The 14,872-nt window shown below is 33.6% G+C and overlaps 1 protein-coding gene across 1 annotated transcript; it reads left to right on the top strand.

Moving 5' to 3' along the window:
• The first annotated feature begins 193 nt into the window (after positions 1–193).
• Positions 194–9,625, top strand: LOC131178774 (acetyl-CoA acetyltransferase 2-like). Its single transcript, XM_058144662.1, has 15 exons — positions 194–499; positions 595–693; positions 782–955; positions 1,048–1,153; positions 2,588–2,726; positions 3,066–3,143; positions 3,228–3,293; positions 3,736–3,818; positions 6,135–6,234; positions 6,325–6,435; positions 6,520–6,561; positions 7,927–8,013; positions 8,283–8,368; positions 9,104–9,178; positions 9,270–9,625. Exons 1-14 carry the CDS (start codon positions 466–468, stop codon positions 9,135–9,137), a joined length of 1,239 nt encoding a protein of 412 aa, XP_058000645.1. The 5' UTR covers positions 194–465; the 3' UTR covers positions 9,138–9,178; positions 9,270–9,625.
• Positions 9,626–14,872: the final 5,247 nt, after the last annotated feature.

Raw genomic sequence — 14,872 nt, 5'->3', positions numbered from 1 at the left:
TTTAAAAAAATCTAACTTAACTATAATTTATTAAAATATTTTTTAAATATATAATATTAATCTTTTTAAATCATACGAGGGTAACTAATTATTTTTTAAATTAACCTTAACTTCTCCATGAAAAATTTGCCATAATGTGACATAAACTTGAGACAAATGAATGAAATTTTATCCCATGGAATATTGGCGCGAGAACCTTAGCACAACAGTTCCCAATTTGGCAGTGCCACCGCTACACGACATCGAGCGAGCAGCGTATATTGGATAAGCGCAGAAGATTTTATTTTCCCATTGTCCCATCCAACTTCTACTAACCCAGCTGATTCTGATCTGATCACCTTCTTTCCTTTCTTTCCCCTTTACAAATAAACTCTTTCCTCCACTTACATCTCTACAAGCAATTGAATTTTGTTCCCTCATCTTTTAATTGCTAATCACAATCAATCTTTTCACAAGTTTCATTCCATGTCTCCTTCTTCAGATTCTATAAACCCACGAGGTTCTTCCTGTTTCTTCCCCTTTGCCTTGTTTTGTCTTCAATTGCTCTTCTTCTTGGTATTTACTTGTGTTCTGCTTATTTTATTTGTTGAACAGATGTTTGTATCGTGGGTGTTGCTCGTACGCCTATGGGTGGTTTTCTTGGTTCACTTTCTTCCTTCTCAGCTACAAAACTCGGTTCCATAGCTATTCAGGGTAAAAGTTCTTAATCCCATCACTTGTTTTTTTTCTGTACCTCTGTCTTATCTATGAAAATTTTGTCATTTGGATTTTCAATTTCTAGCTGCTATTAAAAGGGCAAACGTCGATCCATCTCTTGTCCAAGAGGTCTTCTTTGGCAATGTTCTCAGTGCTAATTTAGGACAAGCTCCTGCAAGGCAGGCTGCTTTAGGTGCGGGTATACCCAATTCAGTGATTTGTACCACCATTAATAAAGTTTGTGCATCGGGGATGAAAGGTAGATTCTTCGTCTTTAAGTAGATGTAGTTGCATTAGTTTGATCCTGTGAATGAATAATAAGTGATGAGTAATCACTTATTTTTTTCTCAGCTACTATGCTTGCTGCACTGACTATTCAAGCGGGTATCAATGATATTGTTGTGGCTGGTGGAATGGAAAGCATGTCTAACGCGCCCAAATATCTTGCAGAAGCAAGGTTGTTTTTCTATTTTTTGTTGGATATTGAATTATGTTTTGCTGCCTTATCCTTTTTCTTATTATACATGTTGATGATAGGCAAATACTATATGAATATTATTATTATTATTATTATTATTATTATTATTATTATTATTATTATTATTATTATTATTATTATTATTAAGTTTCAAATTCTTCTAATCCAGAGTTTGATGATTAAGATGAGTACATGGGTGTGCACTAGTCATGATGAATATCCGTAGGAGAAGGAGGAAGCATGTTTAGGGGGATTTTAATTGTTCAAGGTCATGGGAGAGGAAGCTAATTCAGGTCAAGACAGGGTTTTTGGAGGGCACTTCTTTTTCTGTTAAGATTATAGTAATCGGTGGTGCCTAAAGACTGACAATTACACACTATGAATGTAGTTGCCATGTTAGGAGACATGGTTACAGCTGATGCTTACTCCCAATCCCCATGGAAATGATTTTTCTTATTAAGGGGAAATTGGTTGCTAGTGGGAAACTATTACCATAGTACCCAAGGATAATGAGAGAGACAATCTTCCCTGTCAGAGAACTTAGGCCTCAAACTTGTTAGTGCATCTGATCAGGAGGTTAGTAAGAAAAAGAAGGCTGAAAGCAGTACAGAAGTTGGCAACTTGTATAGATTATGGAAAACTGGGACATGGTAGGGATAGGAGTAAAAGAATGTCTCCCTGAAAATCCTCAGTTGGAATCTTGGAGGTTCGATGGATCGAATCTAGGTATCTAGGGTTCGTATGGGATCAAGTGCTTTTTTGTTTTGTTTTTTTTACCTCTTAAAGTCTATTCTTTTTATGCGTTATATGTGATCAACTATACTCTTTTTGTTCTGTACAAGGTATCATGTCCTGTGTCTTGCATTTTGCTACTTTATACGATCAAGTCCACTCTTTTGTGCTTCAAGTCTACTTTTTTTATGCTTTGTGCAGAATCAGGAGCATTTTTTTTTCTTGCTTCAAGCTCTTTTTATGCTTTATATATGAGGTCAAATCAACTTTTTGTAATTTGGTCCTCTCTTTCATGCTTGAAGTACACTTTAAAAATGGCTGATTAGTTTTGGCTCCAACTTGCCCTTTCTCTTCATCTTGAACATTCTTTTGATGAGTTGTTGTCACATGTTAAACAAATGGCTTAAATCTGGTTTGATTATGTTACAGTTGTTACTGTTGGTGCTTCATTAGGAAAGCTTGGCTATCTGAATTTGAATGAGATAGAAGTGTTTTTTTTCTCTCCCTCATACAAGTTGTGTTATCTTTTATATTATTTTGGTAATGTTTGTGGTATTGCTGCTTTATTGCTAATGTGATATACTGGCTATATTGTTTCTGATAGCTAAAATTTGTATTTATCCAAATTTATTATTTCTGGTATTTATCCATGATTCCATTCTTGCCATGTTTTCCAAGCAGAAGGGGATCTCGACTAGGACATGATACCATTACTGATGGCATGCTGAAAGATGGCCTGTGGGATGTATATAATGACTTTGGAATGGGAGTTTGTGCAGAAATATGTGCTGATCAACATAATATTACAAGAGAAGAACAGGTGTTGTTGGACATTTCCTTGTTTCTTCTTCTTGTTCTTCTTTTTCTTCTTCTTCCCTTTTTTTTTGGGTACTTTTTTCATCTATTGATTTGTTGGACCTGAATGCCTCCTTAAAATTTCCCACTAGATCCATTTATGTACATTTGTGATGCTAGGTGTTTTCCTTATACTATGTTCCCACAATTTTATAATGCTGATTTGTGTTATCATTTACCAGTTGTCCATTCTGTTACATCACACATTCATTGTTCTTCAACTCTTTAAATGTTTCTGACCTTGTAAATCTTTTATATTTTTATGATTGTGGATTTTTTTGCTGGTTGTATGATGATGCTACAGGATTCTTATGCCATTCGGGGCTTTGAACGTGGAAATTCTGCACAAAATGGTGGTGTTTTTTCCTGGGAAATAGTTCCTGTATGATTTTTAACTGGCACTGATTTGGAGGAAACAATAGCTTTTGGTATATTGTCAATATTGATCAATTATTTTGTCCAGCAGGTTGAAGTTTCTGGGGGACGAGGGAAATCAGTTATGGTTGTTGACAAGGACGAAGGTTTAATAAAGGTGAACAGAATGGTTATGTATTCAATTTGTCATTCCAGATTCGACCTTCAAAGTTGTAAGGCATTGTTATAGGCTGCCTATTATTTTCAAAAACAAAGCAATTTATTTTCATGTGTTAAGTGTTGTAGAAATTTTTTAAGGACAAATGGTAGTGTTGGCTTGATTAATTGTTGGTCTAGGCATCTAGTTTGTGAAGGGAATCTGCTCCCTTTGTGCAAATTTGTTTTCAGATTATTTTGTTATCAGATTTACTTAGCATCACAAGCATGACAATTTTGTCCTCCCTTATTCAAATATTCAAATAGTGTTTGTTCCATTTATATAAAATTTCTGTTTATGTATCCAGCTTATTGTTGATCTAGTAATTAAACTTGCTTTTGACTTTGAGACTGCTTTCTAGCTGAAAAGTAAATTTATTTTGTTCTTCCAAATTGTGTGCTAGTTTGATGCTGCCAAACTGAGGAAACTCAGACCAAGTTTCAAGAATGGTGGTTCGGTTACAGCTGGAAATGCTTCTATCATAAGGTCTCTCTCTCTCTCTCTCTCTCTCTCTCTCTCTCTCTCTCTCTCTCTCCCCTTTTTCCACATATCCCTCCAATCTTACCAGACCTCTTAATGGAGGCATTGAGATACTCTTACCAGACCTCTTAAGGGAAGTATTGAGATACTGTTTGGATGGCCTCCTTGGGGACTCTCTTTGCATGTTTTGTGTATACGTTTGCTATTTTGCATATATTTCTATGAGCATGTGGTTGTGGTAGACTATATTGGCATCATTTATGGATCAAAACTAGTGTGATTGTGTCTCAGTAGATGTACATGTAATTTATGCATCATGTGAAGTGGTGTCTTTTCTGGCTTGCCATTGAAGAATGTTTTAGAGCATAAATTGGTTTTGTTACTAGTAGAATTATCAGCTTCATTTACCAAGTGTGTTTTGTATTTTATTTTACCTTTTTTTTCTCATATTTTTTGATAAAAAACTAATATTAATTTATGAGACTTAGAAAGAGATGGAATTACCAAAAGCAGGAGGATAAGGAATCCTCCTCAAGATAAAACAAGAGATAAGTGAAAATAGAAAATAAAGCAAATATCTCAATCATGCAAGATGCCCACAATGGAAAGCCCTTTAAACCCTTAATAAGACATGTATATATGAAAACCCAAAAATGAATCTTTCTTTTTGTTTTATTTTTTAAACCCATAATAGATTAAATGGCAAAAGTTTATTATTGGAAGTATTAGTGTTCCTCTTCTCCAATGATACCAAAGCACCACAACTGTAGCCTAGTATTACAAGGTTCGTGCACCTCCATGCACCAACTTGTAGTTTTTATAGGCTGACTATGCCTGTCTTATTAATTATATACTTAACAATCCTCTTCCATAGTCTTCGTAAAATTTCTCATCCTCTACAAGCAAAGACCCACAAGAATTGAAAATAAAGGAAGAAGATGAAGTGGAACAATGGATCAGCAATCCTAAAAGATTTATATGCTCTCCAAAAGAGAAGGTATCCCTTCCTTCATTGTGAAACTTCTAAATGGGTTAAAGGCTAGTTTTGTTACACAAGTTTTACCAAATTAGGCAAATTGGAGGCAATTTCATGTCATTCTGCTATATTTTTAAAACTTGCTCCTGCACTAGTATCATTGTGTAGATGAGTCTCTTTTAGTTACTATTCACAATGTCATTAAACTCAATTCAACTAAACCTTAATCCTAAATTAGTTGGGATAGGTTATGTGGATCCTTTTTCTCCATTCTACCCAACTTAGGCTAGCTCTTTACAAAAATGTGGTGCCACTATATCCTTTTAATACTTCCACCCATGTCATTCTAGGTCTGTCCCATGTTTTCTTATTTTCTATAACTTAAATGTGCTAGACTATTATGCATGTGTCCAAATTATCTCAATCTCCATTGTCCCATCTTTTCCTCGATGGTTGCTATTTTTGCCATCTTATCAATGCATTTATTCCTTATTTCATTCATCCCTCTATTTTCACTTGTCTGTCCCAGCATCATCATGTGTCAAACTAATGTGTGTTTCTCCATTACTGCTCAATTCTTAATGTCATACTCATAGTGATCATAGTTGTTCAGATCATGATTCTGTAAAACTCTTCCTTTAGCTTATTTGGTATTTTGCAATCGCACACTTTACCTTTGTTGCACTTATACACTTCATCCATCCTACTTTAATGGTGATTGACATTTTCCTCACTTTGCCTATCCGTTAAACTTAGATGGTGTGCACTTTTTTTTTTTTTTTTTAAAGTACATTCCAACAACAAAGAAGCAAGAAGCATCAAGAATTCAAGATATGTTATTGAGCATTATCATTAGATTGTCTAAGATTGGGGGAAGGGCACCAATTCTAGCCATTCCGGCTGCCCAATCTGCCACGTTATTTTCATCTCCACCAATGAGATTGAAGCTAAATGCTTAGAACTATGAGAGATGTCCTGAGTGTCTTTCATCAAGCTGCTATCTCCCAATGTGAGTGACAAGCTTTTTAAACACTTAGGAAACCACTTCTGAATATGTTTCATAGACACCAATGATAGCTACCAAGAAACAGCAGATCTGACACTTTTTCTAACCACCATGGCTCTAGGTATGCTTGGTTATCTTTGCTTTAGCATATGATTTTATATGATCCCCTACTTGGCAGTGTCCACCACTGATGTAACAGTATCTACTACGTACCATTCCAATCATTATGTTATCAAAATCAATTGTATGAATTTATAGCATAAGTCAGTTTGTCAGATATTCTCTGTTATGTAATCTGTCATGATTTTGACTTTATAATTGGTAATACTATCATTGACAGTGATGGTGCAGCTGCATTAGTCCTGGTGAGCGGAGAAAAGGCAATTGAGCTTGGATTGCAAGTGATTGCTAGGATAAGAGGATATGGTGATGCTGCTCAGGTAGTTTAAAGAATGTTATTTATATGATCTATGGTTTGGTAGAGCTGAACCTTGGATAACTTTAGTGGCGAAACATCATTGTGTGGACAGGACCCTGAGTTATTTACAACAGCACCAGCACTTGCGATACCAAAAGCTATTTCAAATGCTGGGTTGGAGGCTTCCCAGATTGATTATTATGAAATAAATGAAGCATTTTCTGTAAGAATTATACTTTATATTAATGTTCAGTATCTTATTTAAGTGGTTATTTGCTATCTATATGTGCTAATATATTCTTTGCAGGTTGTGGCCCTTGCCAATCAGAAGATACTTGGTCTTAATCCTGTAAGTTACATGATAACTGCATTCCATATTTCTTACTCAACAATGTCGTCTGAATTCTAAAGTTGGGTTGTATTTTAGTTAGTGTTGTCAAACTTGGACCAGACCAACTGGTCAGATCGGTTTAATTGGGAACCGAACCTTAGTCCGGTCTAGTTTGATCATAAACCCTTATTTTGGAAAACCTAGTGTGAATCAGATTGAACAGGTTAGGCAACCAGTCAAACTGGTAAATCCAGCTGGGTTTAAACCGGTTGTCAGGCCATTCAATAAAAAAATTTCAACTTGCTGGCATGGGGACTCAAAATTTGGTGGAATAAAGAAGCCTAGAAGCTTAATTACAGTCCAACTACACCTACATTTTGTAAATGTACTCCCTCAATACACACACACACATCGGTTTAATGGGGAACCGAACCTTAGTCCGGTCTAGTTTGATCATAAACCCTTATTTTGGAAAACCTAGTGTGAATCAGATTGAACAGGTTAGGCAACCAGTCAAACTGGTAAATCCAGCTGGGTTTAAACCGGTTGTCAGGCCATTCAATAAAAAAATTTCAACTTGCTGGCATGGGGACTCAAAATTTGGTGGAATAAAGAAGCCTAGAAGCTTAATTACAGTCCAACTACACCTACATTTTGTAAATGTACTAAAATATATTAAAATTTTTTCCTTATATTAATTTAATTAATATTGCATTAAATGATATAAAATAACTAACAACTTTTAATTTAAAATAATATGAGCAAAAATGAAGGTTTTTCTGTTTCGTTAACTTATGACTTAAATAATTAATGATACTAATGATTTGTGTTGTTATTGTGTTAACATGAATTATTTCTTTATTAATTATTTTTACGTTACAAAAAAAATAACATAAATTATCTATTTATTATTTTATAAAATTTTAATGTATTAAAATTTATTTTTATTGATATTGATAAATTTATTATTATAATATTTTAATCTAAATTTTTTTAATATAAAACATTATTATTTAAAATTTAAAATTTAATCTAAAAATTAAATTGAATTTTTAAAGATATTTATATATTAGAATTTAACGAAAATTATTTTAGTTATTATTTTTATAATATATCAAACTACTAATTATAATATATCTTGTGATAACTTTGAAAGAAATTGTTAATTTTGTAATGTAGTAAATATTTATTTAATATTATGTTGGTTAAACCTCTACTCGACCTTGGTTAAATCTTAAGCCTTTAACTCTCTGCCTTTACTGGTTCTTTGACTAGGTTGGGTCTGAAAACCTTGATTTTAGCTTTTGTATTGACTTGTCATCTTATGTTTGCACGCTTCAATTTGTTGAAGTATTATGAACTTGTTCATCCTTATAAATGCAGGAAAAATTAAATGTTCATGGAGGAGCTGTATCTTTGGGACATCCATTAGGATGCAGTGGAGCTCGTATCTTGGTCACATTATTAGGGGTAATTTTGGAAGGCTCTTCCCATATTTACTGGATTTGTGGTTGTTTTGTTTCTCATGATTTGTCTGAATACTATCGTGTGAGCTCTCCCTCCACACAATTACCGCTGTGAAGTAACCTTGTACCATTCTTACTATTAGACACAAAACCCCCCCACCCCCGTTTTCTGATTGTATGATGGGGTTCCATTAAAATTAATCTAGGTTTCATGCTTTTGTCATGTTTTTGAAATCACTGAAGTTAAGATATGATCATTTGATTATCTTGCAGGTACTTAGACATAAAAATGGTAAGTATGGGGTTGCTAGCATTTGCAATGGAGGTGGAGGGGCATCTGCCCTTGTTCTTGAGCTCATGTAAGCACTCTACACTTTGTAAGCCTTATATATTATGTAGTTGTATGTTAGTTGTATTGGTAGTGCATTAAATTGGAGCATTCTCTTGGGTTTACTTTATGAAGTGTTCCAAAGTTAATACCAGTTCAACTTATTGGGCATATAAGTCTGATTCCTGAATTTGATTAGAAAGTAATCAGTTTAGTTTGGTCAGAGAGTCTAAAAAAATCAATTCTTGGGAGATTTGAATTAGGCACTCTAAACTTTTGAACCCTTTATCCAAACCAAAATCTCAATTTATTGTCATGGGAAAACGAAACAAAAGTGTCCAAGCTCGCTGTTATGAAATGAATGTCAAACCATTACAGGCTTTCCTTGATTTCAAAAAGAAGCTGACAAATTATTTTTTAAGATGTGTTGATCTAGCCATAACTGATGCGCCTAACATGATCATATACCTAGGAGTAAAGTAAAAAAAAAAGATAAGAGCATTATGTTTGTTAGACAATTTTGGCTGTGTTATGTTGTCTTTTATTATCAATACTGTTGAGATATTTCGGAACCAGCAAGTTGGTAAAAATCAAGTTGTGGGAGTTCTCCCAATCCTAACCAGTTTTTAGAATTGATCCTCATAAATATTATGATCTGCTATTAGTTCAATTTCGCCCATATCAGAATTTACAAAGTGGCTGCGTTCTGCTAGCCTGTGAATGATAAGAGCTTTCCATTAATCGTGAAAGCGCCTTCATTTTGCAGGTCAGTTGGAAGGGTGGGACGTTCGTTGTTATGATCAAATCGGTCACTCTAACATCAGCATCCTACTGCATTAAGGTAAGCCCTGATGTTGTTTCTCCTAAACCTGTTAGTTTTTGTTTAATTTCCATCATTGTTAGAATATATCACCTGATATTCTGGATGGCAGGTTTGTTAGATAATGGATCTAACTGAAGATTATCTATGATCGATGATCTGTTTATGATATATATGTGGGAAGAAGGGGGAATAATGGAATAGACAAAAAAGAATATAGTTATATTGTATCATAACAACGAAGGAATAAATTTAATTGGTTATTAAAAATCAATATTTTATTATATTAAATAATTACGTTTATACATGTAGCAGTAGGAACTTAATAGAATTTTCACTTTGTAGTATTTGCATGAGATTGTACGTATTCTTGCCCTGAATAATAAATGTTCTTACATATAAGAATTGGGAAAATTGTAATTAAACATCACATATAATTTAATTAAATATTATGTAAATTACTTGAAATGTCGTATCAACAATTTCTTTTAATTTCTTTTAATTCAACTTTTGGTGCTTCACTAAATCTTTTTGAATTTAATAAGTTTAAAGTCTTTTTTTTTTTGATATATTGCAATTATAATTATTAAAAAAATTGATTTGCTTTGCAAACTCAAGTTTCTTATCAAAAACTGGGGAGAGCTTAATTAACTCCTTTTAAATATATACTCAAACATATATTTTAAAAGTGGAGACAGATTATTTCTTTTGCTCTCACTATGTTTTGGCTTTCATCAATTCTTTGGGCTATTTCATGAAATGAATTCAAAAGAGTAAAACAAGATAACATTGAATGTTTAAAAAAATGTTGAAGAGTGAAAATGTTAATTTCTTTTAAAAGACTAAATTCTTCATTACATTTAGGCTTTAATATCAAAAATAATTTACGTGCATAATAAGTAGCTCGGATATTTGACAATACTAAGATTAGCAATTTGTCATCATATTTGACAAGATTTTTAAGAATTTTGGCCTTCATTTTTGGCGACATTTTTTTCACAAGATTAAAGATAGTTTCTTCAGTCTAAATAGTAACAAAATCAAATAATTAAAAATTAAATAAGAAATAATTTAATGTAATAGAGATAAAAGATTAGAATAATAATTACCCTATGGTAACAATTATGATGTCTCTTTTACTATCATTTTTAATATTATATGCTGATTTTACATGAACAATTATACCTAAAAAATCCATATAAAAAAAATTATTTAGTGAATAGTATAGCATATAATATAAGTTAATTTAATAATTGAAAATGAGAAAAAATAAACTTATAATTTTATTTTCTTTAACATAAATGTTTACATCATCAAATTTATTGAACTTGTATCTCAATATTTCTTGAGAAATTGTTACAATATGTTCTTTGGCAATAGTAGATTTGAGTGATAATTTAAACTGTTTATGAACATTAAATTATTTTTATAAGTGGGATTGGTCGGTAGAATATTTTTATAAGTGTAATGTTCAAAAGAGTATTGATTCTTATGGTTAGCTCAGTAGAATATTTTTATAAGTGGGATTGGTCAATTAATTAGAAAATTAATATTAGCTGATTTCAAGGTAAATATTTTCTTTTATTATACACATTATTTTTTTATATTTTATATTTCATTTCCTCCTTGTAATTCATATAGCTAATTTCTTTTTTTATAAGGAATTAAAATTAAAGCTATTATGTTTAAATAATGTTGTTGATATGTTTAAGGATTCTTTTAAAAGAGAAGACTTACACCATGATTAATGGTGTAGTGAAGGAAATTAATGTTGCTTATTTTAATGTTTATGAAAAGTTTGATTTATTGCTCACTCAATTTACTATTATTAAGGAGCATATCGTAATAATTCTTCAAGAACTATTGAGATATAACTTCAAAACCTTAGTGATGTAAATAATTATGTTAAAGAAAATAAAATTATATGTTTTTTTTATTTTCTTTTTTAATTGTTAAATTAGCTTATATTATATGCTATATTATTGATTAATAATTTTTCCTATAATTTTTTTTTATTTTCATCTATGTCAAATTATCATTTAATACTAAAGATGGGGTAAAAGAGAAATCACAATTGTTATCAAAGGATAATTATTATTTTAATATTTTTTTTATTAAATTAAATTATTTCTTATTTATTTTTTAATTATTGAATTTTGCTACAATTTAGATTAAAGAAATTATCTTTAATCTTGTGGAAAGATGTCGAAAATGAAGGTCAAATTCTTGAAAATCTTGTAAAAAATCATGAGAAAATTACCAAATATAGCATTATCGTATGTTGTGTTGCTTGTTATGAAGGTAATTTGTTTTTGAGATTAAAATTGAAAAAGGAAGAAAAATTTTGTTTTTAAACAACAACTAAACGGGGATGAGAGACCCCAACAGCATCATCATACAAAAGTAAATCGTGTAAACCAACAGTAGGAGCAGACAAAACATGAAGACCAAGAGGGGCATGCCCAGCAAGAGAAGCAAGATGATCCGCACATGTATTAGCTTCCTTGTAAATATGTTCCACTCAGACAACCCAATTCCAGTCAAGCATGGCACGAAGAGAAGCAAATAAATGTCCAAGTCTCCCCGGAACTAGGGCACTCCCTTTAATGAAATCAACAACTGCAGCATTGTCCACTTGAAGATTCACTCGACGAAAACCCAACTTCTAAGCCATCAGGAGACCTTGAAGCGTCGCTCTTTCTTCAGCAGCAGTGATAGTGCAACTACCAAGATTAAGTAAGAAACCTTGAATCCACCGCATATGAATCCTGCAACAATCCTCCTGCTGAAGCAGGAAGGTCGCGGTGACACCTAACTGATCTGAGTGAAGCACCAAGCAGGTCTGGAAGGGGCAACAGCTGTACTATTGACAGCAATGAAGTGATTATTCGTCCAAGCAAAAATATGTTGAACAACCTCTTCAGCAGACTGCTATTTTCCCCGAAAAACAAAGAAATTCCTTCTCTTCCATAAAGCCCAGCAAGTGAGACCAAAAATAGAGCACCAAGAAACTCCATCAAGAACAGCATTATCATCCACTAAATTGGGAAAAATCCAGTCACGAATCACCAAGCTATCAGGAGCTGAATAGTTTTTGCCACTTAACTGAAAAACACGATTCCAAACTAAAGCAGCAAAAGGGCAGTCTCACAAGACATGAAGAGTAGTTTCATCACAGTTGGAGCATAACTGGCAAGCTGACGAAGAAGAAAGATGCCGTCTACAACGTTCAACATTGGAAAGTAAACGGCCATGGATAATTGAGCCACAAAAAGGAATTGACACGGAAAGGACCAAACCAACGCCACACAGATCTCCAAACTGTCGCATTATCAGATGCGAAATCCTTCCTGATCAAGGCATAAGCACTCTTGAGGGTAAAAGAACCATCAGGTGAGGAATCCCAGTTCACAGAGTCACTATCATAGGATTGATGAGGAGGCAAAATAGCATTAATAAGGAGAATATACTGCTCAGGAATTAAATAGGAAAACATGCTCCAATTCCAATCACCACTCGGAGTAACAAAAAAATCCACAGTTTGATGAAGCCAATCCTGGGGAATGAAATCATTAGCAACTTCCTGAAGGAAAATGCCTTCTGCCACCCAAAATCTAACCAGAATCGAGCCTTTCTACCATTACCAATACTCCATTGGACACCTTTACTCAACTTTGACCCACAAGCAGAAACTTCTTGCCATAGAGAAGAGCAGGTCGACTTCTTAACATCCATTATTTCTCTTCAATAAGAATGAAGCTTGTGTTTAGATCTTAAAACCTTCACCCAAAGAAGATCCTGTCTAGTAATTAGATGCCAACAAATCTTCAGTAGATAAGCTTTATTCAAACTCTCCACTTCCCTTATACCAAGGCCACCCTGAGAAATAGGAAGCTGGACTGTATCCCAATTAACAAGAGAAGTATGACGTTGACTAGAAGAAGAGGCCCATGGAAAACTCCTACAAAGTTTCTCAATTTCTTTACAAGTCATAGAGGGCAAATAAGCTGTTTGCATTACATAATTTGGCATTGCAAGAAGGACCGACCTCATAAGAGTGATTCGACCTGCCAAAGACAATTTTGCAGCATTCCAACTAGACAACGGGTTCCTCATATTCTCAATAACATAAGCATAAGTGTCCTTCTCAACTTGCTTGTGCAGAAAAGGTAAGGATTTTTTTTTCTTTCACCGACATAGTTTTACCAAGGGTGTGTTCATTGAGCCACGTATGTGCGTCTGTCGACCTTTAAAAGAAAAAAAAAAATGCTCAACTTTAAACAAAGAAAAGAAAAAATAAAACAAATAATTCCATTAAATCTTATTATGGCCGACGCGCTCGTCTTGAGCTCTCGACTAGCCAGGACTTTGTACGGGCGACAGCGTTGGGAAGTTTTTTTTTTTTCAAAGATTTGATGTTATATATTTTTTTTTACTCTTTTAATTTCGTTCATGAAATAGCACAAAGTATTGGCAAAAGTTAAAATATAATGGGAAAGCAAAAGAAATAACCTATTTGTCCTCTACTAAGTACATGTTTAAGAGGAGCAAACCTACATACAAAACATGTTAATGATTGTTTAATTAGTTATTAATTAAGCTCTCCCTAACTAATGATGCTCAGTTTGAGTTTATAAAGCAAATCAATTTTATTTATTTACGCCTGGTTCCATCCAACCAATCTTGGTTGTTTTTACTTTTTTGTTTATTTATTAATAAATTTCCAATTACCATTAAATTTATAATTTCATAATTTTGTAAATAACTTTAATATTATTAATTTGTAACACTCCTAATTTTTAAATTAATTATTTTATGGGTAAATATTAATATTTTATTTTATTTAAATTTTGAAAATTTTTTTGAAATTTTTCGGATTTTAGAAATCGGGTTTGATTTTTCGAAAATGTGAAACTTTGATATTTTTTTAAAAAATTAATTTAAAGACCATGTGGCAAAACTAAAAATATATTTAGACTCTACGAATTTTTTTGAGTTTTCTGGAATTTTTTTCGAAATCTTTGGGCTTCGTTTTTAGTCTCAACACAGAGTAAAAATTCAATTTCGAGTATCCTGAATCGAACCGAACAGGGTCGCATCGATCAAATCGAACTGAACTGGGTCGAATCGACCGAATCAAATCGGCCCTTTTTCCTTTTTATTTCCTTCTCCATCGCGTGTCCCGACTTCCTCTCTTCCCTTCCCTTTTTCTCTCTCCTCTCTCCTTCCCATTGCCGGCCGCTGCCACCCAGCCCTTCCCCTCATGCCGGCAACCACCCTGGTACCTTTCCCCTTGCCGGCCGCCACTTGGAATCGCCGGAAAATGCACCCTAAAACTCCCCTTCGAATAGCGCGCCACTTCAGCTTCCTGGGCTGATTCCGACCGATTCGGCTACCGATTGGATCGGGACTTGCCACCGATTGTATCCGATAGAGATCCTAGGTTCACTTCTAGATTCTGGGGTAGTCTTCAGAGAGCCCTAGGAACTAGATTGAACTTCAGCACGGCATTCCACCTATAGACAGATGGCCAGTCTGAGAGAACAATTCAGATATTGGAGGATATGCTTCGAGCTTGTGTAATTGAGTTTGAGGGTAGTTGGGATACACAGTTGCCTTTGATTGAGTTTTTTTACAATAACAGCTATCAATCAAGCATTTGGATGCCTCCATATGAAGCATTGTATGGTAGAAAGTGCAGAACTCGCCCTGTGT

The sequence above is a fragment of the Hevea brasiliensis genome, chromosome 3, assembly GCF_030052815.1.
Source record: "Hevea brasiliensis isolate MT/VB/25A 57/8 chromosome 3, ASM3005281v1, whole genome shotgun sequence".
Lineage (NCBI taxonomy): Eukaryota > Viridiplantae > Streptophyta > Magnoliopsida > Malpighiales > Euphorbiaceae > Hevea > Hevea brasiliensis.
The sequence above is the reverse complement of the archived record's forward strand: the minus strand, read 5'-3'. Positions and strand labels throughout refer to the sequence as shown.

Bases quoted from the DNA above. Each gene is read 5' to 3' on its own strand.
- LOC131178774 (XM_058144662.1), top strand. From the start codon at position 466: ATGTCTCCTTCTTCAGATTCTATAAACCCACGAG. The intron at 6,235-6,324 runs GTAGTTTAAAGA...TTGTGTGGACAG, and splicing joins GATATGGTGATGCTGCTCAG to GACCCTGAGTTATTTACAAC. The intron at 8,369-9,103 runs GTAAGCACTCTA...TTCATTTTGCAG, and splicing joins GCCCTTGTTCTTGAGCTCAT to GTCAGTTGGAAGGGTGGGAC.